Source organism: Triturus cristatus, chromosome 7, assembly GCF_964204655.1.
Source record: "Triturus cristatus chromosome 7, aTriCri1.1, whole genome shotgun sequence".
Classification (NCBI taxonomy): domain Eukaryota; kingdom Metazoa; phylum Chordata; class Amphibia; order Caudata; family Salamandridae; genus Triturus; species Triturus cristatus.
Genome location: NC_140590.1, coordinates 1,858,168,233 through 1,858,196,169, shown reverse-complemented (window position 1 = coordinate 1,858,196,169; position 27,937 = coordinate 1,858,168,233). Strand labels below are relative to the sequence as shown.

General features: G+C 44.1%; 1 protein-coding gene and 3 non-coding genes across 4 annotated transcripts in view; all 4 read left to right on the top strand.

Moving 5' to 3' along the window:
- LOC146813475 (uncharacterized) overlaps positions 1-27,937 on the top strand; it is a 267,150-nt gene that overhangs the window by 33,949 nt on the left and 205,264 nt on the right. The window contains 4 exon segments of the mRNA XM_085615433.1: positions 5,816-5,923; positions 7,322-7,414; positions 7,732-7,830; positions 13,279-14,190. Of these exon segments, the coding sequence (XP_085471559.1) occupies positions 5,816-5,923; positions 7,322-7,414; positions 7,732-7,830; positions 13,279-14,190 (1,212 nt within the window).
- TRNAS-CGA (transfer RNA serine (anticodon CGA)) lies at positions 18,973-19,054 on the top strand. The gene has a single exon. It is a non-coding gene; the product is annotated as a tRNA-Ser (tRNA).
- On the top strand, positions 21,936-22,017 carry TRNAS-CGA (transfer RNA serine (anticodon CGA)). The gene has a single exon. It is a non-coding gene; the product is annotated as a tRNA-Ser (tRNA).
- Positions 26,167-26,248, top strand: TRNAS-CGA (transfer RNA serine (anticodon CGA)). Its single transcript has one exon. It is a non-coding gene; the product is annotated as a tRNA-Ser (tRNA).

Genomic DNA, 27,937 nt, shown 5'->3' with positions numbered 1-27,937 from the left:
CGTGGCTGATCAGAACCAAGTTTAAAAAAAATTGTGGATCTATTGAGATCCACAGGACTCTGCACCCTCTGTAAATTAACAGTTCAGCTATCTCTAATATGTAAACGCTTCATTCCCAACACAAGTGTTGTGTCTGAATGACTGTATCAGTGAGTGACTGGCTGTGTAAGAGGCTGTATGGGTGATTGAGTGGCTGTTTGGCTAAGTGAGTTGGTGTGTGAGTGTCAAGTCAAAAATAAAGTTTATTTAGACCAATTGATCTATAAACCACAATACATATTTTATCATCTAAAATCGTCATAACACAAATTCATTCCATTTAGTATAAAAATTCTACTATCATAAAACTGCATTTACACAATTAAAACTAAAATTCATAAGAGTTAAAAAACTTTGGCCTTTTCATGGGTCTCTACTCAGTTTAGAAATTTATAAACCCCCTGCATAAATTTCCCAATGGCTATCGCAATGTCAAGATTTTCCATTTCCACTAAGAGATCACGTGTGTGAGTGGCTGTATTGTAAAGTAAGTGCCTGAAGTGAATGAATGGTTGGGTGAGTGAGAGGATGTGAGTTCTTGTATGGATGTGTGAATGGGTATGTAAATGGTTGTGTAAGTGAGTGTGTGTGTGCTGGTAGGGGTGAGTGAATGCCTGCATTGAGAGGCTGTTTGGGTGAGTGAGTAGATGTGTGGGTGGATGTATAGGTGAATAAGTGGGTGTGTGACTGTGAGTGTATGGTTAAGTGACTGGTTGTATGAGCAGCTTTATGGGCGAGTTAGTGGTTGTGTGAGTGCCTGTATGAGTGTGTGGGTATCTAAGTGGCTCTATGGATGAGTGAGTGGTTGTGTGAGTACTTCATGGGTCTATGAATGGGTATTTGACTGGTTGTGTGGGTTTATAAGTGGGGTATGAGAAGTTATATTCTGCCCTTTTCTGCTTGTTTCTGACCTTTATTTAGCCTCTCTCTGCTCTTTGCTGACCTTTACTCTCTCTCTTTCTGCTAGTTTCTCACCTTTATTCTGCCTCTTCCTGATCGTTTCTGACCTTTATATAGCCTCTTTACGCTCTTCCCCGGGACCGTGCGGGAAGCCTCAAGGCTTCCCCGGTCCCATACAGGTCCCCGCCTCCTGCGGGAGCCGGCATTGCTTTCATACACATGGAGCTGCTAAACATGCAGTCCTCTGTATGTGAAAGCAATTTGTCTGTTTTCCTGCTCGCTTGACTGCGGGCAGTGAAACAGCAGAATGCTCCGCTTACAGCAAGGGACTCATTTGTCACAACAATAGAGTTTCTTGGTCACAATGACCCTCAACAGCCAAGGGGACTTCATCCCCCAACCAGTAGTATGCCAGGAGGTCCTCTGCAGAATGTTTGAGAAAGGGGGGTGTTAATCCGTTCAGTAGTTTTGGAAATATTAACGAAAATCCAAATTTGTAAATATAGGAATGCAGATCCTCTGAGGATCTGACAGTCCCCATGCTCAAATCTGATTGTCTGCCAACACCAAACCAGGAAGTGTTGCCAAGTCCCACAAAAAACTTTTAAAAAAAGAAGGGGGCAGAGTAGGAATACACTGACCCCCTACGCCTCTTGGGGGTCCCAGATGGACCCCACTGGGGCCAAATTAACATTAAAACTGGGAGGGCGACCTCGCGCCCCCCTCCCGGGCCAGCTAGTGAGATCCGTGAAATGCTCTCGGTTGCTGGAAGCGACGCATTCCGCTATTTCCCTTCCTGCAGGCCGCCAACCCCTGCAAGCACCCAACTCCATGCCGTGCACGCCGTTTGGCCGTGCGCAGCAGAGGATTGGCCAGGACCTGTGGCCAATCCCCTTAAGGGAGCCAACTCAGGCCCCCAACCCCACAAGGGCACATTTGGCCCTGGGGACCCCATTCCCCAGGCCTGGCACTATATTTAATGGGGAGGGTGGCATGCAGCCCGCCTCCCTGCGCCAAATTCAGCCCTGTGGACCCTATCCTTGGTGTTTGGGACAATTTGTCGGGGAGGGGGGCACGTGTCCCCCTCTCTGGGCCGATTATGGTCCCAGGGACCCATACCCGGGGGCCCAGTGCATTTTATTTAGGGGAGGGGGCTACATGGCCTCCATCCCTGGGCTGTTTTCGGCCCGGGACCCATCCTCTGGGCTCATGACTATATTTATAGAGGAGGGGGACACACAGCCCTCCTCCCCAGGCTAATTTCAGCCTCGAGCACCCCATCTCCTGTGGCCTGGAAATATTCTAAAGTGGGAGGGAGGCACGCAGCTTCGCACCCCCGGCTGTTTTCTGCTACGGGGGCACCCGTCCTTCAGGGTCCAGCACCTTTTATTCATCAGCATCAGTGCAGGCAGGGAAATAGAACTCAAGTCTGCTCCCAGCCAGTGGCAGCATTTTCAAAGCTCCCTCCTTCTGAGAGCAGATTTTATGTTTATTCCCTTTGGCGGGAGATTTAAAAATGCTCTTGCCAGACTTGAGCAATCACATGTTACCTGCAGGTGTAGACGGGGAAACTGTTGTGTACCGGGGGTTGGCTCCCCAGGGTTATTAAAGGTTCAGAGAGTTGGGCCACCCGGCCCCCTTCCCCTTTTTTATACATATTGGCTCCGGGGAATGGGTTCCCAGGGGCCTAAGTAGGCTCCAGGAGAGGAGCTGCACGCCCCCTCCCTATATGTAAAGACTCAACCCCTGGAGATTGGGTCTCTAGAGCCTTTTTAGGCTTGTGGAGAGGGCCACGTGCCCACTCCCATTTATTAAAATGGCTGGCCGGGGGATGGAGTTCCTGGGGCCTTATTAGCCGCAGGGAGGGAGAGCATGTGCCTCCCTCACCCCCAAAAAACCCCATCTGTTGCTCTCTTGGGCCTGGTCCAACCTGGGGGTATTAATAAAACAAGTGCAGGAGCCCGCGCTTGGTTTTTAAAATTGTTTTTCTGTGGATCCTCTGCTAATTTGAAGTAAATGGTTTTACTAAAAATGTTTTTGGCCCTAGGCCGGGTCCCTCTGGGACCGACCTCTAGGCCTAGGGGGTCAGGGTATCCCTACCCTGCCCCATATTTATTTTTAGGACTCAGGATTGAGTCCCCAGTCCTAAAATGGCTGACACCACTTCCTGGTTGTGTTGGTGGGAGCCAGTCAGATCTCAGCAGGAGACCTGTCGGCTCAGCAGATCCTCCACCGTGTAATATATACACATTTTTTAAGTCTAATTTTTTCCAAAACTGTTGAACGGATTTGCACCACAGCACAAAGCACTCTTTCTGGATCCAAGATCTAGGTTTCTGTCAGATTTGATGTAAATCCGATCAGCGGTTTGGGCTGGGGCTGTATCTAAAGTTCTTATTAAAAAATGAATGGAAAAAACGCGTTTTGGGACCTCCCTTTTTCTCGGCCCCTGCTTGTCAGACTATCCCGAAACTTTCCATGTACAAACTAGTCAAAAAGATGGAAAGTTTTGTGGAAAATGTTATTTTTGAACGTGCAAGAATCCTCGTTTCCACCGCAGCACTCTGCACGGACCCCGTGTGAATCCACAGCGTATCCAGACTCCAAATAAAATAAACATACACCCACTCACATAGCCATGCAGCCAGTCATACTACCAGTCATACAACCACTCAGAGACCCAGAAAACCACTCATACACCCATTCACACAACCATACAGCCACTCACAAACCCACACAAGATACTCACGCACATCCACATACACACTTATACAGCCAGTCACAGACCCATTCACACACCCATTTACACACCTACCCAAACCCCACATACAGCCACTTACACACCCACTCACAGACCCACACAACCACTCACACACCCATACAGCCCCTCACACACCCACACAACCACTCACACATCCATACAGCCACTCACAAACCAACACACCCGCACAACTATTTACACACCCACTCACACCCATATAGCCACTCACTCATACGCCCACTCACAGACCTGCAAAGCCAATCACACACCCACTCAAAGATCCACACAGCCACTCACGCACGTGCCCCCCTCCCCTGAAATATTTTGCCAGGCCCCGGGGTATGGTGTACCCAGGGCCTAAAGTGGGGCGGGTAGGTGGCCCGCGGGTTGGCTGCCTTTGAGGTGTTGGCCACAGGGCCTGGCCGTGCGCAGCATGGGGTTTGCTGCATGATTAGCATATGGTAATAAAATATTACTTTATGTTAAAAAAAACTAGAAATTCACCAAAAAAACAGGTTACTGGGACGTTATAGTTAGGAAATAGCATGAAGAATGTAAAAACTGTAGAAATTCACAAAAAACAAAGGTTTCAGGGACGTTCTAGTTAGGTTCAGATTTTACACATATAAAACCATAGAAATTCAGCAGTTATAGTTATGTCAAGAAACTATAACTTGTGCCCTAAGGTAACTATAACTCGCGCCCTTGCTATGCACTGTTAATTAAACCACATATTACGTCAGTCATGACATCTTCTATGACATAATTGATAATATCACTGCAACATTTGTTATAAAATTATTGATCAGAAAATTGTACATGGCGGTGGCTTGAGTTATATCAGGGCACAAGTTAGAGTTAGAATTTTTGACATAATTATAACTGTGAATTTCTATGGTTTTATGTGTGTAAAATCCGAACCTAAATATAACTTTCCTGTAACCTTTGTTTTTTGTGAAAAAAAAATATATATACATACACACACACACACACACCTGCAAGTAAATGTGTAAGAACATTATGCACAAAGAGTTTGTTCATTAATGCATAATTTTTGTCTCTATTGTTTAAATTGTATCTTTTTTGGGTTTCTATATTTTTCCAGCTTATTTCACCAATTAGGAGCAAACTAGTAAAACTATAAAAAAAAAGAGTGAGAAAAGCACTATTAATTATTTTTATGCAGATATCAAAAAGATCTAAGATTGTGGGTTAAAATGCCTTATCAGTTAACAGATTAAATTAAATGTGTTTTAGTGTTAAATGGTATATAAAATTATTAATTCATTATTTTATTACTTTAAAATTGCATAACGATTTAATAAAAAAGTATAAGATTTTTAAACTTGTATTAAAATGTTAAAATAATTTCAACTCATAACTTAAAATTTTAATAATAAATAAACATAAAAATGTTAATACATTTGGGATTCTGTTTACATTATTGTTTAAAATTATTCATAAATTAAATGTATATATTTAAATTACTTATTTAATCTACTTTGAAAATGATGAGTTAATGTTTTTTAATATTTTATTTTATAAGTTCTCGACGAATAGTAAATATGTTACATTAATATACATTTCTAATAAACATAAAAATATTTGTAATATTTAAAATTTTAAAAAAGTATAATAAAATGTAATATTTTCCCAGTACTCTCATAAAGTGAAATCTTGATGGCTTAGTTCACCGCCTACGTTTAAAGTCATTAGAAGTAACCTTATACTCAATAATCCAGTTGTAAAAGTCTTCGCCCCTGACTTGAGGATGTAGAGACATATAAATCTGCACTTTGGTGTACATTTTGACTTAGGAACGATGAATAGCAAAGAAGTGTAAACTTACCCCTAGGTGTAGTAGTAAATATACATGTGCATATTTAACTTTGTAAATAGGTCCTTAGGTATCTTTTGCCACATGCTCTTTTCAATGCACCCTGATGTCGAAAATCTTTGGGGTGTTTTACTAACTTTATATCTCTACAAATCTTTCTGAGAGAGTGACTACCAAAATCAGGCGGTGTAAGGGCATACAATTAAATTTGGCACTAAAGACAGAAGTGAAATAATGTAAGTGATATTAAAGTATCATTTTATGTCTTTTTGAAACAGATAATCCTCACTTTGATGAATTATTCACTGTAAACCAAGAGGAACAGCTGTATTTGGGGAACTTTCATGGCGAAGAAAGAAGTGGTTATTTCAGTGCTTGTGATGAAGGTAAGTGATGCCCGTGCTATTCCGATTCAAAGTGCATCAGAAACACTAGCGTTTCCTGGAGTGTGTGGTTTCCAGTGATGTCATTCTAGTGTTCGCCTGACTTTTGGAAATCAATATTTATACATCCCAACCGTAGTGTTAATGAAACACACTGCTTTCACAACGGTGGATATTTCTTTTAAAGCTGAAATGTAACAAGATATATTCATACTGTACCTGTTGTGTTTGGATCTTACAATCTGTCACTCTGTTGCGCTTCCACATGCTCTTTGCCACTCACGCTCTCCCTTTGTCTTGAGACTCTGGCAGGTTTAGAGGATATTCAATGCCTTTGTTATCTTCAAATAATGATTAAGCATCCACCAGCTGGGACATTTAGAGGTCCTTCACAGAATCCCTCCTAAATTGTATGCATTGTGTAGGGTTGCACTAGAGTCATGGGTACCATCACGCGAGCCGCAGGTACCTGTAACTCCACCGTTCATGGAATTACTGAAGCATGGGCTATTTGCTTTGGATATTCACTTGTGAGCAAGGACTCTATAACTTGACCTGTTTGCTAATCAATAGCAAAATAAAACAGAGACCATGCTCCCCTGCTGTTGCCTTCTTTAAATAGCCACACTGTGTTGACCTCCTCAGTAAGAAATGAAAATGACATTTTCTTTCCCTCACTTTTCATTGAATGGCATTTGATTTTGGTTTGGAAAAGCCGGCACCTCAGTTGTGTACACCCAGTATCCTGGTTTGGAGGAGTGTAGACAATTTGTTGTTTATCTGTTTGCACCCAGGAGGGTTATTTCCCGTTCAGTTGGGTTTTACTGGAGTTTATAGGTTTACAATTATCCAGAGTTTCACAATAACTGACCCTGGGTAACTTCAGAACATCATCTTTGAAAGTTCACTGTAGCTTCATTGGTTAAGGAAAGTGTGAATTACTGCAGCTTCCGATACCCTTTACAGTTCCAAAATTGGAAATACAATAATGGTTTTTTACTTTTGTTTTGGGACAGCACTGGTACTTTCTAGGGACACAGTCTTATTAGAAGGGCTCATGACATGCTAATGTGTGGCACCATTCCTCTTTGTATTTAAATTGTCAGCGTGGTACTTGGTCTAATTACACAAGCCCTCACTCTGGGAATGTGTCTTTATCCTGAAATGTATTGAGTTATTTCTATACGTTATGACGCTTCTCAAGAAATTATTTTATAGTTCTCGCATGCATGAAAAATGTGTGTGATTATACTGCTTTGAAACTTGAGTCAACTCTTCTGAAGAACATTGTTGGTTTGAAATGTTAATAATGAAATAAGTAAAATGTCACTGCTATGCTCTCGATACACCTATCTGTTGTTAATTTAACTTATTCTGTACAATTTCAATATTTAAATGCAGTTGTCTGTGTGAAGAAAGTCGAAGAACCAATTTTGATTTTAAATGATCATGTTGATGGAGACATTGGAAAAAGCAGCTGTGGCCCCTCAGAACGTAAGTACCAGGGGATTTTAATGTCTTCCTTTGGGATTGTGTGGGGAGATATTCCAAACCTGTGAGCTAATCCTGACCCGCACTTGATACATTCCTGACACGGCTCAGGTTATGAACTCTTCTCTGAATGTGACAGGTTCTTTTTGAGTGGGTCCCCTTTGTGAAGTGAGAGAGCAAGGGATCTACTACTTCTAACAGAGAAGGAAGTCCATTTGCTCTATATATGACATTTGATTGACATTTGTATATAATTCTCCTTCTTGTGTAATGCATATTCAAGTATGTTGTGCTATTATACATATGTTTTTCTACTACAGATCATGACGTAGTTTCACTTTGTATAAAAGAGGAGGAAGAGGCAGATTCCTTGGACCATAACAACGTTAACAGATTGAAAGGTAGCCGCTGTTCTGTGGGTGAGTTCACGTATTAAAATCATGTCATGAGAAGACCTCTTTCCACACACATGGGAACACGCATAAGGTGTCACCGGCCTCATGAATTTTGCCTCATGGAGGACAAAAGTATACTTATAGGGCTGCCCAGAATAAATCTATCCATATGCAAGACAGGGTTAGCTGTTAGGCGCCTCCTTGTTTGGAGTGAAGTGAAACGTCATGCCATCATCTATGGGGAGCTCTTCCTTGACCTTACAAGAACAGCAGTCATCCAGGTGGTATTTTGCAAGCTGCAGAACTGTGATATCTGCAAACGGTAATTCTTAAGGGATTATTTTCATATCTTCTATAAATGTTTTGCAACAAACCTTTCAGAATACAGATGTCTGGTTGTCCAGTTCTTGCTGTGCTCGGACCTGTTAAACCTGGTTTTACAAGTCGTAACTGTAATCATGAAAGGGAGGGTTGTATCTGCCCCAGAGGATTTCCTTAATGGAATGAGCCCAAGTGGTAGCTTCTGAATTAGGTATGTGTGTTCTGCTTCTGTCTCTCCGATGTTGTTTTTTACTTTGGACCAATTTTATTCTCAGCGGTTGGCACTGCAGTCGGTATCCCTCTTGCGAAATAAAGACTTCTTGTGTTTTATACTGGGTAGCTTGTGACAGTGTATTAGCTGCAATGATCCATATCCATTTTATTCTTTTCTCTGTTCTTTCCGGGTTGAATTCATGAATATAGTTTATTATGAAACATTATATAAATATTTGGATGTAATCCCTGGTTTAAATTATGCCTATATTTTTTTGTTCCATTGCTCTTAGATGATCTTTAGGTTATAAGGCAGAGATATGGAGCGATAGAACACGTGATATATAATTCAGTACAAACAGTCAGCCTCATGCATCAACCCAAAATCCAGTCGGTAAAATACCGATTCGCTAATAGCTCCCGGTATTAAGTTAAAAATACCCAATCCCAATGCATCAACCCAAAAGCAGAAATCGCTATTTAAGGAATCCTTAAATAGCGATTCTTTAAATAGGGATTCCTTAAATACCGATTCCTTAAATAGGGATTCCTTAAATAACGATTCCTTAAATACCGATTCCTTAAATACCGATTCCTTAAATAGCGATTGCATTTAAGGAATCCCAAAGTGAGATTCCTTAAATGCAATGCATCAAAGTTAAAAAATTAGCGATTTCGCTAATAGGGGGAGCAAATTACCATGAAGATGAACTGCATGGTAATTTGCAAAAACTTTGAAAAATGCACTTTTGTGCATTTTTCAAAGTTTCATGTTGCGCACACACATGCCCTTAGAGCATGTGTGTGTGCAACATATGTGCACATATCATTTTCAGGGGTGCTATAGGGTGTCATTTTGACACCCTTGCACCCTTTAAATTGCATGAGCAATTAGCAAGAACCTACTGGTACTCGCTATTTGCTCATGCAATCTCCGATTCATTCCTATGGGCCTGAAGGCCCATAGGAATGATTGGGACGGCATTCCTTAATTGCTACTCGCTATTTGCTAGTAGCAATTAAGGAAAGTTAAGGAATCGCTATTTGAATAGCGATTCCTACATGCATAGCCTTTTGCTATTCCTTATTAGCGAATCCTTATTTTTCGCTAATAAGGAATCGCAAATGCTAATGTTGATGCATATGCCCCAAAATGTATATAACATCATATAAACACAGCATAGTAGGACTAAATTCTTTATGTCGCTGAAGTTTGTGACAAAGCGGTAACACCTCAGCTCCCAGTGGACTGCTTGGTAGTCATCTGAGTTGCTTCAAAACAGGTAAAGATTCGCTCTCTATGCCACCCCAACCCAGGGAACCCCCGATTACGAGACTCGCCACTTCACACTTATTAACTCATACTTAAAAGTATAAACTTTTCACTCCTACTTAAAACTTTCTAACTCATACTTGAAACTTTTTAACTCATTTTTAAATCCTTGTTACTCCTACTTAAAACTTTTTAAGTCTAATTTGCATAAGGGTGCTCAATCTTCTGGTTCCATCATTTTATCAAAGGTAACAAGTTGTCCTTTTCTGCTTTCCACACACACAGATAAACTTGATATATGGGTAGATGTTGAAGCCAAAGCCAACAATAGGTCTGGAACCAATGTGATTTAAAAATGCTCTTGTATTGAGCTTCCTGTCACATACATTACGAATTCATAACCAGGGACTCATGTAATCAACCAATTTCAAGACACAATTCTTTCTAATCCAACTGATATTTTCCAGTTCATGATAGAATTCGGTTGTTTTTTATTCCAAAGATTTGTATTAGTTTATGGCAGAAAGAGAGCATGGCATACACAAACCCATTACAGATGACATGCTCAACAAAAGACAAATCAGATGAAAGATGGTTGTCATCCGTCTAAGATTAGGAACACATTTGTCACAGATGACATCCAGAATTCCCACATTTGTCAGGCCCACTTGTAATGAGCACTAATGCCGGGCATGGTTAATACCTCCACTTCCATGGGGCATATCTTCAGAGGTCAATCCAAGGGTTAATGTGCATCCCATCATGGTCATCCAGGTGCCCTTGATGGTGGCATGTTCTGTAGGGAGCCCCTAGCTTTGTGTACTGCCCTTTCGGGTTATACTGGTCCATAACTGACTTCCACTTATGGTGAAGTGGGTCGGTCCCCTCCATTTGTTTGCTCTATCTCATATAGCTATTAGCCGAACTGACCACGTTATGATATGCTAATCCCCAGCAGGGCCACCGTAGGTATCAAATCAATAGAGTTCCACCACATAGGCCAGTGCCTATTGGACTAGTCTCCAAAAAAGGCTGGCTGTCAGGACAGTCCAAGATCATATGCTACAGCGTGTCTTTAGGAGTCTCGCATCTAGTAGACACTGTTGTGTTTTGATTTCATTTGGGAACTGCTTAATATAATCCAGCCAGGCCAGGGAGCCTTATACGAACTGAGGGTTCATCTAATGGTCTGTTCTGAGTCAGTTCATCATCTACAGGTAAACCCAGTGCGTTCATGTATTCAGCTCACGACGGCCAAGTTATAAATCTAGTTTACAATGGATCCTGCCATTAGAAGGGAATGATGGCTCTGAATATTGATGTACGATGCCTTCTCTGTGACGTGCAGCATGTCACCCACCCTGTGGACCAATATGTCCCACTCCTACAATGCTTCCATAGGTGGTTTGCATTGGTAAACTTCCCCAAGTGTGCTCGTGAAGCACCCTGTCTTTCGGATGTTACAAGCATGTGTGGCCACATCAAAGTGGTTGAGTATTTGAAAGGTCTTTTTGATAAGCGCTGACATTGTTAGCCTTGGTGGATATGAGCTGTATATGTTATGGTGAGTTTGTCAATAAGTTCATAAATTTAATAGTGTCTTAAACCATACAAATATTTCAGTTAACCGTTTGCATATATATAAATATGAAACCATTCCTGGAAAAAGGAAACATTAAACAAATGTATTCTTTCCCTAATACGCCCTACCTCCGTTTTACTACCTTAAAAAAAGAAGTACTCTATTTTATAAAATACTTCCTTTCCCATTTAACGAGTATATCTTTCATTCCATTAATAAAAAGTAGACATATTTGTTTGTTTAAATCTTTAAAACACTTACAATCAAAAATCACACATGACACTGTTTCCAACAATTCCCTTGGAGGGGGTACCATCTTTGCTCAACAAGAGTATCTATCCAAGCCCCTTACACCATCAGTAATGACAACAGACTGCATCCGAGTTGTGGAAACTCTCTCAGGATATGGACTTTATACATAAAATCCAGGTACCTAGGTTAGAAGAATGTTCACGTTTTTTACAGTATTGTTTCTCTTTCCCTGAGGATATCTTTAATCCTCCCCTGATGTTTTTCTCAATTTACCTTTCACATTGTCATGTCCTTTAGGCTAGTCCTGTCCCGTATGCCCCCTTCTACATACATTGTCCCATCCACACAAGAATAACGGTTCTGACTGGTGACCTTTTACCTAGTAGTTTGCTCTGTCTCTCCGTGAACAGGCTCTTGGTATATTATCATAATCCCTGTACCTGACATACATAAACATGCCCTCAGGCACTGCATAATTATTCTGTATAAGGGTCACCACTGTTTTCATCTTTGGCCAACAGGCCCGCTGTGCATGATCGCATTGTTTTGAAAACATTTATGATTGTTTGCAAAACATTTATGATTGTTTTAAAAACATATTGATTCTAGAAGAAACCCTAGAGTGACCACTCTAGTATATAAGACCCCTATTCCCTACAGCAAATTAGAGGAGAATTCCTTCCACGCTGACACAGGGTCCTGCATGCTGAATCTTCGACACGCAGCTGCCTGACTTCCTTTGCGGGGTGTCATCCTTGGAGCAGAGAGTCCTTCATACTCTATCATCAGGTGAGGGGGTTGGAGTTTCCCTAGGGGATTCTTGGCTATATACATACATATATGCACATATACATGTTACACCTACATATCTAGGCTAGGTACATTAAGGCAAATTACATAGGGCGCACATTTTAGGAGTATGCAGGTACTACTGTCTTACTGTATATGTTCATCTTCTTAGCACTATGGTAGAAATGTATCTACTGTTTACCATATTGGTACTTGCGAATTCTTTCATATGCTTCTGTCTCCTGATTGTCGCAGCAAATATGTTTTACAAAAATGTCCTAATCGCCATCCAGTATATTTTCTGAGAATAAGTGAGCACGAGTGACTGAGCGAAAAGAACTGTACTGTTTTCCACGATCCCAGTGAAATCAAGGTTGTCATGTTCAGTGGTTGGCAGAAACTACCTACACCACTGTAGGATACAGGGGGGTGGTAGTGGCACTGTAGAGCTAGCTGGTCTAACGGCTGATGTATCCTGTACGGGTGTCCGGAGTCAGTTTGGACACCAAGCCCTCAGCTTAGGTCATCCAAAATGTGCAGGTCCTGGGAAGTCCTAGGAACTACATGACAACATACAAGGTGGCACTGGTGGCTCACTAGACTATTGCATCTACTCCAGGGATCTGTGCATGGCTTAAGTGGTCACAGGTTTCAATTCTGGCAGGTCTGTTCAGTCTTTTATCCTAGGGTGGTCAAAGAAAAGAGTACCATTGAGTTAGGTAACAATAAAAATCTTTTATTTCAGCGCCAACATGCCCTTCAGGGTGAATGTGCATTTTACAAATATACATTAGGTAATACGTTTTGCTGCCTATTTGCATTTACTCTGTTGCATAATTTGAAAGATCAGTGTCAAAAAGTCCCCCCTTTTTATTAGCATATCTCAGACACGCTAATCTCTAACTATTTGAATGAAGTACTTAGGAATGCAGCCCACATGGACCTACTTTGGATGCTCGTGGAATATACTGTTAACCCTAATATCCTTATATTATATTTTCTATGTAGCAAAACTGATCGTCTGATTTGCTTAATTCAACAGGTAATGTGCACTTAAGCAGAGCAGATACAGGAGAACATTATTCAAACTATATGAAATCAACAATGCCATTGAAAGCATCATCAGTGAAAGCGGATATCCCCCAGGACTCGGAGAAGACCGCAACCTCTAGAAGCCATCCATGGTCAGAAATCAACTGTGAGATTCAGAGAGAACAAAATGGCCAGTGTAAAAGTGACTTCAGCGACCCAACATATGTTGGTTTAGATCAAAGAATTCCCAAAAGTGGGATGCCTGGTAAATGTGATGAAACTGAGAGTACAGTGAGAAATACATTGGTATTTGCAGATCGACAAAATAAAAAGCCAAACTGGATATGGTATGAATGCACTGAATGCGAGAAAGGCTTCAGACAGAACATAGAGCTCACAAGACACATGAAAACACATACCGGAAAGACGCTCTATCAGTGCATTCAATGTAAGAAGACCTTTGCCAAAAGAAGTGCTTTCCATCAACATCAAAGAACACATACAGGAGAGAGACCGTATCACTGCAGTCAGTGTGAGAAAAGTTTCAGTATGAAGTCAAGCCTTAATATGCATCTCAGAACACATTCTGGAGAAAGACCTTATCAGTGCACGTATTGTGAGCAAAGCTTCATTCGAAATGACCATCTTGTTCTGCACGAGAGAACACACACCGGAGAGAGGCCCTATAAGTGTACTGAATGTGAGAAAAGCTTCAGTCAAAAAGTCAATCTGTCTCGACATGAGAGAACACATCATGGGGAAAGGAGATGAATGAGGCTTCTGCTGTCTTATCTGAGCTGTGCACCCTCAAACAATGGGATTGGACGCAACATATGTCTCCTCAAGAACGGCTTGGGAAAGACACAGGCACCCCCTGTGATGTTTAAAATAAAACATACCACCAGTATGTGTTTAACATCAGGTGATTAACAGAACTAATGTGGTGTTATTGCATTGTAATTCAAGGCGGCAGCCAGAGACTAAAGGTCGGAAAAACTATTCACTCGGAATGGGAAGCATAAAAGGGACTGATGTCCTGCAACTTATAGTAGAAATGATCACTGTGGACTGGAGTTCACTCTCATTATTCAATTTATGAACAACTGTGAGACTCTAATTCAGAGTGAAACCTTCTCAGTGTAATAATTGTGAGCTAGTCTTACCTCATTTTGAGCCTCTAGTTTTAGTTTGTAAACAGAAAGTATACAGAGAGCAGACACCTGGGAGAGAAAGTACACCCATTGTAGGGAAAGCATCAGTCTGAAGCCTTCCTGATGTCACACCAGAGGTACACACAGCGAAGTAATCATTTTGGGGGAGCCCACTCTATGAGACGATAGGAGGCCGGCATCTGGTGCGGCATTCAACGCATCTGGTAATCTGCTGCATGAAGGACAGTGAGCTATCCTGCAGTGGCTCAAGAATGATTCTCTCGTTTGTCACTGCTAATAGAGAATATGCAATGCAACTTGGAGACGAAAAACAGAAACACCAACTGTGAAAATGATAAATAAATGTAATTCTTAAAAAAAGGAAATTCACAAATCTGGAATAAGCATATTGGCGGCTAGTATTCGTAGTGAACATGAAGTGCGTTTTTAAATTGATACATCTGAGTGTGTCAAATAAGTGAATAGGCCATGAATGATAAATTAAGGAAGCTGCATAATGTTATGGCTTCTCTGGTGAGAACGGCAGTGCAGAAGTGTGGTGGGACTTCTCTGTCTGGACCGTGAAAAATCCTTTGAGGTGTTCGAATGGCTCTAGCAAAAGCTAGGGAAATCTAAGTTAGGCCAGGGTTCCCTCGATGGGTCTAAATTGTATACGAACACTAAGATGTCTTTTCAAGTATGAATGGCCATATCTCAAGGGTGAAAAAAGACTGGAGTGGGGACCTTGACAACAGACATGCCCCTCTCGCCTCTGGCCTAGAGTCACTGATGGATGGATGTGAGAGGTGTGGTACTGGAGGCTATTACAAATAGAAGCAGAAGACGGTGACATGCTGGGAACCCTTAGCGTGATTAGCTCGCAAATGACTGGTATTGTAAAGTTTTGAACACATTCTTGACTTAAAATAACTGCCCTTTATTAGATATAAGCCTTATTTGCCCCCTCTTTTGCAATCCTCCTCTGATACTGGAGAAGAACTAGTTCACACACCCAAATAAGCAAGAAGGAGGTCAGTTCAGCCTCCCAAAACCTGGAACTTGTTCTAGTAAAATGAAGAGAGGACACCCGGAACAACTCTAAACACAGAACTAGGAGAATGGCAGTTTTTAAGCTAGTGCCTTATGTAAAGCAACACACGCAAGCTCCCTCAAAGATTCCTCGAAGAGGAACTGAATTGTAGACATTTTTATGAGGCAACATGCTACCCAGGAAGGCAATGAAATCTCCACACTGACCAGTTTATAGACGGCAGGATGATTGTCCTTCATAGACCACACTCCTCCTCTGGGAGGAGTGTGCAATACAAGGTGTAAAACAAAATACACACCATATGGCTGCCGAGTCAATCTAAATATTAAAAAGCACTTCACTTGTGTTTTCATCATGACAATACCCTCCGTCCAGTTTGGAGTTAGATTAATGCGGATGGACTGGGCCAGACACACTCTAATGTCTCTGAGGAATATTTACTGCAGGAAGATCTCTCTGGCTACTCTGCTGGGTCCCATTAACATGCGGACATTGACGGAGGTGCTGAGTTTGGATTCACTGAAGAGATCCCCTTTATGGCAAGGTAGAATATTGAAGGGTGGAGCTAAACTGGGGGATTCGGTGCTTGGGAGGTGGAGGGTGTACGGATGGCTGGGGTCCAGAAACATGATTTGTACTGGTATTTGCAGGTCCAACATATACCATAGGAATATCTGAAGGGAGTGGCGAGACCCCCAGACCACCAACCCTTGAGTTTCTGTTATACAAAGGTAATAGAACCTCCAATTTGATTTCAAAACTGTACAAGTTGCTGATGGGGTTTCATAAGATCCCCTGTTAAAACTTGGAGAATAATGGGAGTATGATACGTAGGTAAAAGTGAGGAAATAGCGGACCTGATATTTCCAATTGATTAACACTATGCTTACTTCTGCAGCATATACTGCACTGCTGAAATGATGGCTAAAATTTAAAGTTTCGATATACTATATTTCGCAAGGTGTGAAGAAAAAAAGGATTTAGGGCCAGATGTAAAAATTGCATGCGCAAACGGGTTTGCGACCTGTTTGCGCATGCAGTTTTCCTCTGGGCCATGTACTAACACTATTTTGCGACTCGCAAATGATTTGCGATTCGCAAAATAGTGTTTTGTGACTCGCTATTAGGAAGGGATGTTCCCTTCCTAATTTCGACTCCCAAGTTTTGTACGAATGTTTTGCGACCGCAATTGCGGTCGCAATACACTCGCAATTTATCGCCCTCTTCTAGAAGGTGGTAATGCAGTAGCAAATTGGAAGGGTTCCCCAGGGGACCCCTTCTCCTTTGCAAATGAAGGGGAAATAATTTTTTAGGGACAGGCAATGGTCCCAGGGACCACTACCCACCCTCAAAAAATGCATCCTGTTTTCTTTTAAGGAAAACGGGCTGCATTTTTTTAAAAAAACTACTTTATTTAAAAGCAGTCCCAGACATGATCTCGCCCTCGCCACCGACCCCCGCATCCTACGAGCAACCTCCGGCGACAGATCATTCTCCCACCTCACCGCAAAAACCTGGAACACCCTCCCCATCCACCTGCGACAGACCCAGGACCTACTGGCCTTCAGGAGACTCCTCAAGAACTGGCTGTTCGAGCAGTAGCAGCACCCCCACCACCTCCAGCGCCTTGAGACCCTCACGGGTGAGTAGTGCGCTCTACAAATGAACTGATTGATTGAACAAGAGCTATCGGAATACTTGTGGATAAGCAGGTGTGTCTATGTTTGTTTTTGTAGAGGCGACTTCCGAGTGCAAAGGATTGTTGAGGAAGAGAAAGATGCAGTGAGGAATGACTAGAGCCAGTGAGGCGGCCTGTGCAGGGATAAAGGGTTATGTTGAAAGAGGCAACCCCGCCCAAGCCGAAGTAGTTGTGGCAGAGTGCTTAACACGATTGACAAGAAATCCATTGGGGTTTCCTTGCACAGGTTAGGCTACTGCCAACTAGATAACCTGATATTTTTAGGATTCCTCTTCAGGGGATCCGGCAGTGGAGAACAAGGGAGCAGCTTCTATGCAAAGCAGTCAGAAAAACGAATATGAAGAAAAGACCATTAAAGCCACTGAAGAAGAATTTGAGGCCAGGGTTAGACTGCTCCGCCACCCTAACATGTCAGCCAAAAGGCTGTTGTGAAACTGAAAGTACCCAATCGCATTCAACATGAATCCAACTCAGGAAACGCCTCACCTCAGTCCCCAGATTCGACAAGACACCTCTTTTCTAACCCGTAAAGACCAACCCATCCGTTCCTGGCCTCCAAGCCTGCAGTTTGGTAATGGTGCCTAACACGGCTGCCATTTCCTGAGGTTAATGCTCCCGCCTTTTGCAGCCTAATTGTCTTTCCCCTGTCCAAACACAGACATGTGCAAGGAGTGTAAGTTCATGTGCATGCCCGCATTTAGCTGGAGAGCGCTTTAGAAAGTGATCCATGGAAAGGAATAATAGGTATGAGAGGGAGGCAAGGGGCTGAGTGAAATGAAAGATTAAAGGCTCTTAGATGGCAGTAAAGTGTCCGGTTTGTACTCAATAACATGGCTACTCGTGGCTGAGTGGTTAAGGCGATGGACTAAAAATCCATTAGGGTATCCCTGCACCGGTTTGAATCCTGCTGACTGTGAAAATCCTCTTTTGAAGAGCTTTTTCTCAAAGTTATTAAAATACCTTCTGGTCTAGGTGTGAGCTCCAAAGGCAGGTTCATTGTGTCACCGGCCTGTGAGAGCCCAGCCTTTGACACGTGGCTTGGCCAACTGGGCTTGCCTCTCTGGAAATTGATACTTCTAGTAGGAGGCTAGACCGGCAGCAGAAATGGAAATGAGCTAAGTAGAACATGAGATAAAGCTCTGGCCATGTAGTCGTGGCTGAGGGGTTAAGGCGAAAAATTGACAATCAATTGGGGTCTACCTATGCCGTTTCGAATCCTACTGACTATTTGATTCTTTGACGTAAATGAAATGTTACGCTTCCAATTCAATAGCATCTGTACAAGCAGGATGAATATAGCTATGAGTCTCAATGGAGCCAAAGAAAGTAAAGCACTGCGGATGGAAGGGAATCAAAAGACGCAGTGGAGAGCGTATGGGGCAAACTGCCTGGCAGCGTTGCCCTTTGTGAACCCTAGTTCCCTAGAAGGGACGTGTCGAGGCATATCCCAAGTGATTGGGAAAGCACTTCAGTTATCATCTTGGCAGTAGGTTCCATCCAGGCACGTTGAAGTATCAGATGCATGAAGGAACTAGCTTTAGTATGGTGTCTAACATTGTCCCTACTTCACTTAACGTCACAACCTGCATACTTCGACAACCTCCTTTTTGTTTCCCCGCGGACAGGAACCTGACCTTCCTAATGGTGCCTAATGGTAAGTGTGCAGGTCCGGTCAGAGGGTGTATTTTGTAGTCAAAACGGATAGGTCAGGACGGGAAGGAATCTGAGCAGAGTGAACTGAGGATAAAAACTAATGCTGATATTAGAGCAAGAATCTGAGCTTCAGTGGTAATCAACTTATGAGTAGTTGTGGCCGAGTGGTTAAGGCGATGGACTCGAAATCCATTGGGGTGTCCCCACGCAGGTTCGAATCCTGCCAGCTACGGTGGTGCTCTTTTCCACTGATGTTTTAGTTTTCTCAATGGATGCCACCTTTTCAAGGATTGAACAAGTGTTATTCAATCATACCGACAGCGGAGGTAAAAAAAGACTAGAATAGGAAACAATGTACTGTGAAACGCCGACATGGAAACTATCAATGCTTAAGCATCCCAGAGCTACAACTTATCAGCCCCTATATCTGTCTATTTGCAGGAGCTGCAGAGAAGCCTTGTCTGCACTATTCATGCCTTCTGTCTAGGGAGGGTGCCTGTGTAAGTTGTTGTTGAGAAGTACAAGGAACCCAGCTACTCTGCAGCGGCCATTTTTGGAGGCTGGGGGAAAGCACAGGAAGAGGGCATGGAGGAAGGGCTCTGCTGTTGCTCCTCAGTGTAGACGTAGGTGCAGTGGAAAAGGGTTGGCTTTTGGCCAGTTTCCGAGCCACGTTGTAATCTAGGGCAAGAAGATAGATACACTTTAGGGAAGGGTAATTAGGCCCTTGCCCTGTGACTTTTGACTCTCTTGGCCACGATCGGCTAAGACCTCACTATATCGGCTAATGGCGATTATTCTATATTCCTGAACAACCTAGGGTAACTGGTTTAAAAGGGCTCCTGGTAAAGGCCACCGCCTTTGCTTTGAGGCTGGCCCGACATGGCCTTGCTTCCCAGAATGACACCAGCGCCAAACTATGAGGTGGGATGACCTGCAGAAGCACACTCCTAGGCATGCCCTGGCACTTCATTTGCCTGTGGACAACCCTCTCTTGGACCTGGCTCCCCTCACCTATTATTTAATGTGGCTGGAGTATCAAGATGGAAAGAGTGGAAAGGCCTGACCGCCGTTCATATGCACAACAGAAGTGCTGGATTGATTGCTGGGATCAGCAGTGCCTTTTATGACAGCAATACGGCAGCAGAAGGTTTATGGCAACGAAAGGTCAGCAAAAGATTTCCTGGAAAGAAGAAGGGCTACAGGGGACTCAAAAAGAGCTATCGGAGTACTTGTGGATCAGCAGGAGCGCCTATATTTGTTTTTTTGGAGGCGACTTCCGAGTGCAAGGGATTGTTTAGGAAGAGGGAGATGCAGAGAGGAAGGACTAGAGCCAGTGAGGCGGCCTGTGCAGGGATAAAGGGTTATGTTGAAAGAGGCAACCCCGCCCATGCCGAAGTAGTTGTGGCCGAGTGCTTAACATGATTGACAAGAAATCCATTGGGGTTTCCATGCACAGGTTAGGCCGCTCGTTAGTGACTGCATTGTTCCGGACGCCGCTTCAGAGACGTTGCTCTATCCGTGTGCAACGCCCGCCGAATGACTGAGTTTATTATCGATTTTCGGCTGCTTGTTACCAGCTTCACGCATCCATCGTGGAATCTGGTCTATTCCATGCAGTATTTCTGTCTTCGCCCGCACGGAATATAAAGACACTCACTAGTGTGTTTTGAATATAGCGGCGATCTGAAAAACACCAGTTTTCTTCGCTGCAGCACTTCTTGTCTGCATCGATTTTCTTCAATTCCTGGAATGTAGACTATCTGACGCCATTATCCCTGGGCTTCCCTGGATCTGTATTTCTTCTCGCCTGCAAAATTGGTGAAATCATCCCAAATCTTGTAAAAGTCACTTCCTGGATTTTTTGGTTACTTTTATCAAATCAGGTCCCGTTCTTGATTTGTGTGGTTTTTTCGCCCTGAAGAAGGTGGTTCTCCGCTCCTCGGAGCTGTTTCACCGAAACGCGCGTCGGCGTTTTTCCCAAGAGCCCCGCCCCCTTGATTGTTGAGCTTGGACTTAATATTCAGAGACACCGTCTTCCCCTGAAATTTATATTCCATCTATAATTTCCATACTTATTTGTGTCCTTGAGTATCTTTGTGAAGACCTCCCTGAGGGCTGGGTCCTTGGTGTTTACCACTTATTCAGTTTTTGCATTAATAGCACCGTGTTATATATACCTTGATGAATGTGTGTGATTGGGTATGAATGAAGGTGTATATGAGTAGAATTTGCTTCCTTTCAGTGGGAACCTGTGTGTGCTTTTTGATATTTGCCATTTTTGTATTTATATTTGTTTTGTCTCCCTGAATTTGTCTTATTAAATAGCCATTAATGTATTATATTTATCCACAACACTCATTTAAAGTAATGAAATAAATGTTTGTATATCATTACTGGTTTTATGTTCTTTTCTCCTTGTGTGTCTCTAGCTGGCATCTTAAGATATTTTTGGATACTGTGTACCTTTTTGATAAATAGGGTAGAGTTCTCCTCCGTTTGTTTTGAACAGGTTAGGCTACTGCCAACTAGATAACCTGATATTTTTAGGATTCCTCTTCAGGGGATCCGGCAGTGGAGAACAAGGGAGCAGCTTCTATGCAAAGCAGTTAGAAAAACAAATCTGAAAAGACCATTAAAGCCACTGAAGAAGAATTTGAGGCCAGGGTTAGACTGCTCCGCCACCCTAACATGTCAGTCAAAATGCTGTTGTGAAACTGAAAGTGCCCAATCGCATTCAACATGAATCCAACTCAGGAAACGCCTCACCTCAGTCCCCAGATTCGACAAGACACCTCTTCTCTCACCGTAAAGACCAACACATCCGTTCCTGGCCTCCAAGCCTGCAGTTTGGTAATGGTGCCTAATACGGCTGCCATTTCCTGAGGTCAATGCTCCCGCCTTTTGCAGCCTAATTGTCTTTCCCCTGTCCAAACACAGACATGTGCAAGAAGTGTAAGTTCATGTGCATGCCCGCATTTAGCTTGAGAGCGCTTTAGAAAGTGATCCATGGAAAGGAATAATAGGTATGAGAGGGAGACAAGGGGTTGGGTGAATTGAAAGAATAAAGGCTCTTAGATGGCAGTAAAGTGTCCGGTTTGCACTCAATGTCATGGGTAGTCGTGGCCGAGTGGTTAAGGCGATGAACTCGAAATCCGTTAGGGTATCCCTGCGCAGGTTCGAATCCTGCCGACTGCGAAAATCCTCTTTTGAAGAGCTTTTTCTCATAGTTATTTAAATACCTTCTGGTCTAGGTGTGAGCTTCAAAGATAGGTTCATTGTGTCACCGGCCTATGACAGCCCAGCCGTTGACACGTGGCTTGGCCAACTGGGCTTCCCTCTCTGGAAATTACTACTTCTAGTAGGAGGATAGACCGGCAGCAGATATGGAAACGAGCTAAGTGGAACATGATACAAAGCTTGGGCCATGTAGACGTGGCTGAGGGGTTAAGGGGAAAAATTGACGTTTAATTGGGGTCTGCCTATGCCGGTTCGAATCCTACTGACTATTTGATTCTTTGACATAAATGAAATTTTACGCTTCCTATTAAATAACATCTGTACAAGCAGGATGAATATAGCTATGAGTCTCAATGGCGCCAAAGAAGGTGAAGCACTGCGGATGGAAGGTGTAAGAAACTGGCTCTATATATACTGCACCAAAGTGAGGTATAGAGTCCAAGAGTCTCCAGAGGTTTGGCAGAGGTTAAAGTTAGATATAACCTTACTCTCTAAAGTGGTAGCTTGGTCGAGCAGTAAGGCAGTGTCAGAGGACAGTGTAAAGCATTTGATGTACACATTCAAGCAACAAATGGTCTCACACACTCAAGAACTGTACTCTAGGCCAATTGTTTTGTATACAAAAATATTCTGCTGTTTTATTTCTAGAACCAAGCAAGCCTGGTACAGGAAAGCAGATAAATACTTTGCAGTAGTAATTGACTCGTATGAACACAGTTCAGAATTGCAGTATAACTTGTACTGGTTTTGGTTACAGGTTTAAGGAAGCAGTTTGCAACACATTGTAGGTATAGTACATTCATTTGAATGGGCTTTTTAAGTAAAATGCAGGTAATTACTTTTCAGATTACTTTTCTAACCACAGGACTGGATCCTAGATTCAGCCCTGGGACATTTCCTGAAAACAGGTGAGTAAATGCGTTTTGGTTAAAGGTACGATTTTTAAAGAATATTATTGCATTTCAAAAGTTGACACTTAAAAACTTTTTCACATAGAATCACCAATGTTATCCTACGGGAGGAAATTCACTCAGCAGCTACGTTACTTTTGCGTTACTTTTGTAATCCAGTGCTGGACTCCTAGATTCAGCACTGGGACATCTACTTAAAACAGGTAAGTAATTAAGCTTTTGTAGTTTGTACGGTTTTTAAAGAATATTCTTGTATTTCAAAAGTTGACACTTAAAAACTTTTTCACAAAGAACCCCCAATGTTATCCTATGGAAGGAAATTCAATTCACATGTAAGTTACTTTTTAGTTACTTTTCTTACTCAGTGCTGGACAGCTGGGTTCAACACTGGGACCTTTCCTGCAAACAGTTGAGAAAATTCGGTTAGGTTATTTGTGCGATTTTTAAGGAATATTCTTAGTTTTCAAAAGTCGACACTTGGAAACTTTTTGGGAGAAAAAGTGTCAATGTTATCCTATGAGGAAAAGTGAGTTATCGGTCTCGAGGTAAGTAATCGGTCTTTTGAGTTAAGGTTCCGGGGTTAGACTCAGGGGTCACCCAGGGTCAGTGATGCACTGTTGTTGCACCCCTAGTGGCACTAGGGCGGCCGGGTGCAGAGTGTTGAGGCCCAATGTTATCCTATGGAGGATAGGGAGGCTCCGGTTGGTGGCGGCTGGCAAGCAGGCCACGGGGTTGTGGGAGCAAAACTCCTAGGGTTAAGCTCAGGGCAAGTTGGGGACCAAGTTAGCACCGAAGGGGCACCCTCAGCGGCACTAGGGCAGCCGTGTGCAGGGTGCTGTTTTGAGGTCAGGTGCCCTGTTGATTTTTATGGAGATTTTCGGTTTTGGTTTTCAGCTGCAGGCTCGGTCCAGGAAGGCTTCCGGAAGGAACCAACAGCTGGGCAGGTAAGTTGGAGGGCTCGGGGACGTAGGTGCACCTCTGGTTCTTTTCTCCAGGTCGCAGGGTGGCTGGATGCAGGGGTGTCTTTTGAGGTCGGATTTCACCTTACCGGGCCACTCGCGGTTGGGGGGGGTCTCTGTGCAGAGGCTGCAGGCGATGTCGGGCGGTCCTGAAGGGGTCAACCCACGGTGGACTCGGACTCTGGAGTGCTGGGGTCCTCGCTGGGACCAGTGCGCCACTCGAATTCGGGCCGTTGGCGACGGGTGTAGTGGTAGTTCCAGTCGTGGGGTTTCTTTGTTCTCAGCAGGCTCAGAGTCTATTTTCAGAGTTTCTTTTGAACAGGGCTGCTGTTCACAGGAGATCCGGTCTTTGTTGAAGGCAGTCAGTCCTCCCAGGGGTTCTGGAGGTCGCTAGCTGCAGGGCAAGACGATTTTTGGCGCAGGATCTCTGGAAACTGATGACGGGCCGGTAGGGATGGGGCAAAGTCAGTTGTTCTCTGCAGGCTCCTCTGCTGGGCGTCTTCTTTCGTCCTTTTTCTTATTAGGTTGCGGGAATCTGGATCTGAGGAAGGAAGGTTCAGGGTGCCCCTAAATACTAAATTTGGGGACGTTACAGGTAGGTAAAGGGCAGGGACCAATGGGTCCCTTCCCTGGGGTGGGTATACCCCCTATTCTGCCACTCTCCAGTGGAAGGGGGGGCAGGAGCCTGTCGCTGGTTGGCTGGGTCCGCCCATCCTCAAGATAGCTGGGACTCGAGGTTGTGCTTCACCTCGCCTCCCCCACCTTAGGGGTGGAGTTGGCAGAGGTGGGCACACCTCTATGCCTAACTTGTTTTTCCCGCCGGTTCTCCCGCCCAAAGTGGGGGGTAGAAGCAGTGGGGACCAGTTGCTGAAAGCAGCAAATGGTCTGGAGAGGCTCACAAAGGCAGAATGCCTTTGAAGCTTCTCCTTCGTGAACCCTGCCCATGCTGGGGGAGGAGGCTTGGCACCTCGTCCCATGATGTACATTGTTTCAGGCCCCAGAGACCAGCAGGCTCCCGACCCAGGGGTCCAGAAACATGTCTGGTGGTGGCAGCCTGCGCAACCACTCAGTCAGGTCACTGGTAGTTGGTCGTTTTTCAGGGGGCATCTCTAAGATGCCCTCTGTGGTGCATTTTACATTAAATCCCACACTGGCATCAGTGTGGGTTTAATGTGCTGAGAAGTTTGATACCAAACTTTCCAGTCTTCAGTGTAGCCATTATGGTGCTGTGGAGTTCGTAATGACAACCTCCCAGCACCATATACTCTTAATGGCAGCACTGCACTTACAGGGCCCAGGATTGGACCTGAGTACTGAAGGGGTACATGGCTCATGCACCTGTACCCTCACCACTGGCATAGGGCACCCAGCTAGAGGGGTGACTGATGTATGCCAGGGCAGTGGTTTGTAGGCATGGCACACAGGGATGTGTGCCATGTCGACTCTTTGTTTGGTTCTGCACCTAGACACCCAGCCTGCAAAGGCAGTGTGTGTGTAGGTCAGGGTACAGGGCCTCTAAGGGTGGCACAATAAGTGCTGCAGTCCTTAGGGGCCTTCTCTGGTCACAGTGCCCTGAGTACCTATGGTACCATTTACCAGGGGCTGACATGTGGCCAGAGATGCCAATCGGGTTTTGTTTTGGGGAAAGAACACAGGCCCTGGGGTCCTGATTGGCAGGGACCCAGAGCACATCAAGTCAAAGAGCATCAGTAGTCTGGCAACAAAAAAAAAGGGGGAAGGGGTTTACTGCTGCAAAAACCCACTTTCTCACAGAAGGGAATCAAAAGACTCAGTGGAGAGAGTATGGGGCAAACTGCCTGGCAGTGTTGCCCTTTGTGAACCCTAGTTCCCTAGAAGGGACGTGTCGAGGCATATCCCAAGTGATTGGGAAAGCACTTCAGTTATCATCTTGGCAGTAGGTTCCATCCAGGCACGTTGGAGTATCAGATGCATGAAGGAACTAGCTTTAGTATGGTGTCTAACATTGTCACTGCTTCACTTAATGTCACAACTGCACACTTTGACAACCTCCTTTTTGTTTCCCCGTGGACAGGAACCTGACCTTTCTAATGGTGCCTTTGAGGCATGTAAGTGTGCAGGTCCGGGCAGAGTGTGTATTTGCAGTCAAAACGGATAGGTCAGGACGAGAAGGAATCTGAGCAGACTGAACTGAGGATAAAAACAAATGCTGATATTAGAGCAATAATCTGAGCTTCAGTGGTAATCAACTCTTATGAGTAGTTGTGGCCGAGTGGTTAAGGCGATGAACTCGAAATCCATTGGGGTGTCCCCACGCAGGTTCGAATCCTGCCAACTACGGTGGTGCTCTTTTCCAGTGAAATTTTAGTTTTCTCAATGGATGCCACCTTTTCAAGGATTGAACAAGTGTTATTCAATCATACCGACAGCGGAGGCAAAAAAGACTAGAATCAGAAACAATGTACTGTGCAACGTCGACATGGAAACTATCAATGCTTAAGCATCCCAGAGCTACAACTTATCAGCCCCTATATCTGTCTATTTGCAGGAGCTGCAGAGAAGCCTTGTCTGCACTATTCATGCCGTCTGTCTAGGGAGGGTGCCTGTGTAAGTTGTTGTAGAGAAGGACAAGGAACCAAGCTATCTGCAGCGGCCATTTTTGGAGGCTGGGTGAAAGCACCGGAAGAGGGCATGGAGGAAGGGCTCTGCTGATGCTCCTCAGTGTAGACGTAGGTGCAGTGGACAAGGGTTGGCTTTTGGCCAGTTTCCGAGCCACATTGTAATCTAGGGCAAGAAGATCGATACACTTTAGGGAAGGGTAATGAGGCCTTGCCCTGTGACTTTTGACTCTCTTGGCCACGATCGGCTAAGACCTCACTATATCGGCTAATGGCGATTATTCTATATTCCTGAACAACCTAGGGTAACTGGTTTAAAAGGGCTCCTGGTAAAGGCCACCGCCTTTGCTTTGAGGCTGGCCTGACATGGCCTTGCTTCCCAGAATGACACCAGCGCCAAACTATGAGGTGGGATGACCTGCAGAAGCACACTCCTAGGCATGCCCTGGCACTTCATTTGCCTGTGGACAACCCTCTCTTGGACCTGGCCCCACTCACCTATTATTTAATGTGGCTGGAGTATCAAGATGGAAAGAGTGGAAAGGCCTGACCGCCGTTCATATGCACAACAGAAGTGCTGGATTGATTGCTGGGATCAGCAGTGCCTTTTATGACAGCAATACGGCAGCAGAAGGTTTATGGCAACGAAAGGTCAGCAAAAGATTTCCTGGAAAGAAGAAGGGCTACAGGGGACTCAAAAAGAGCTATCGGAGTACTTGTGGATCAGCAGGAGCGCCTATATTTGTTTTTTTGGAGGCAACTTCCGAGTGCAAGGGATTGTTTAGGAAGAGGGAGATGTAGTGAGGAAGGACTAGAGCCAGTGAGGCGGCCTGTGCAGGGATAAAGGGTTATGTTGAAAGAGGCAACCCCGCCCATGCCGAAGTAGTTGTGGCCGAGTGCTTAACACGATTGACAAGAAATCCATTGGGGTTTCCTTGCACAGGTTAGGCTACTGCCAACTAGATAAACTGATATTTTCAGGATTCCTCTTCAGGGGATCCGGCAGTGGAGGACAAGGGAGCAGCTTCTATACAAAGCAGTCAGAAAAACAAATATGAAGAAAAGACCATTAAAGCCACTGAAGAAGAATTTGAGGCCAGGGTTAGTCTGCTCCGCCACCCTAACATGTCAGCCAAAATGCTGTTGTGAAACTGAAAGTGCCCAATCGCATTCAACATGAATCCAACTCAGGAAACGCCTCACCTCAGTCCCCAGATTCGACAAGACACCTCTTTGCTAACCCGTAAAGACCAACCCATCCGTTCCTGGCCTCCAAGCCTGCAGTTTGGTAATGGTGCCTAATACGGCTGCCATTTCCTGAGGTCAATGCTCCCGCCTTTTGCAGCCTAATTGTCTTTCCCCTGTCCAAACACAGACATGTGCAAGGAGTGTAAGTTCATGTGCATGCCCG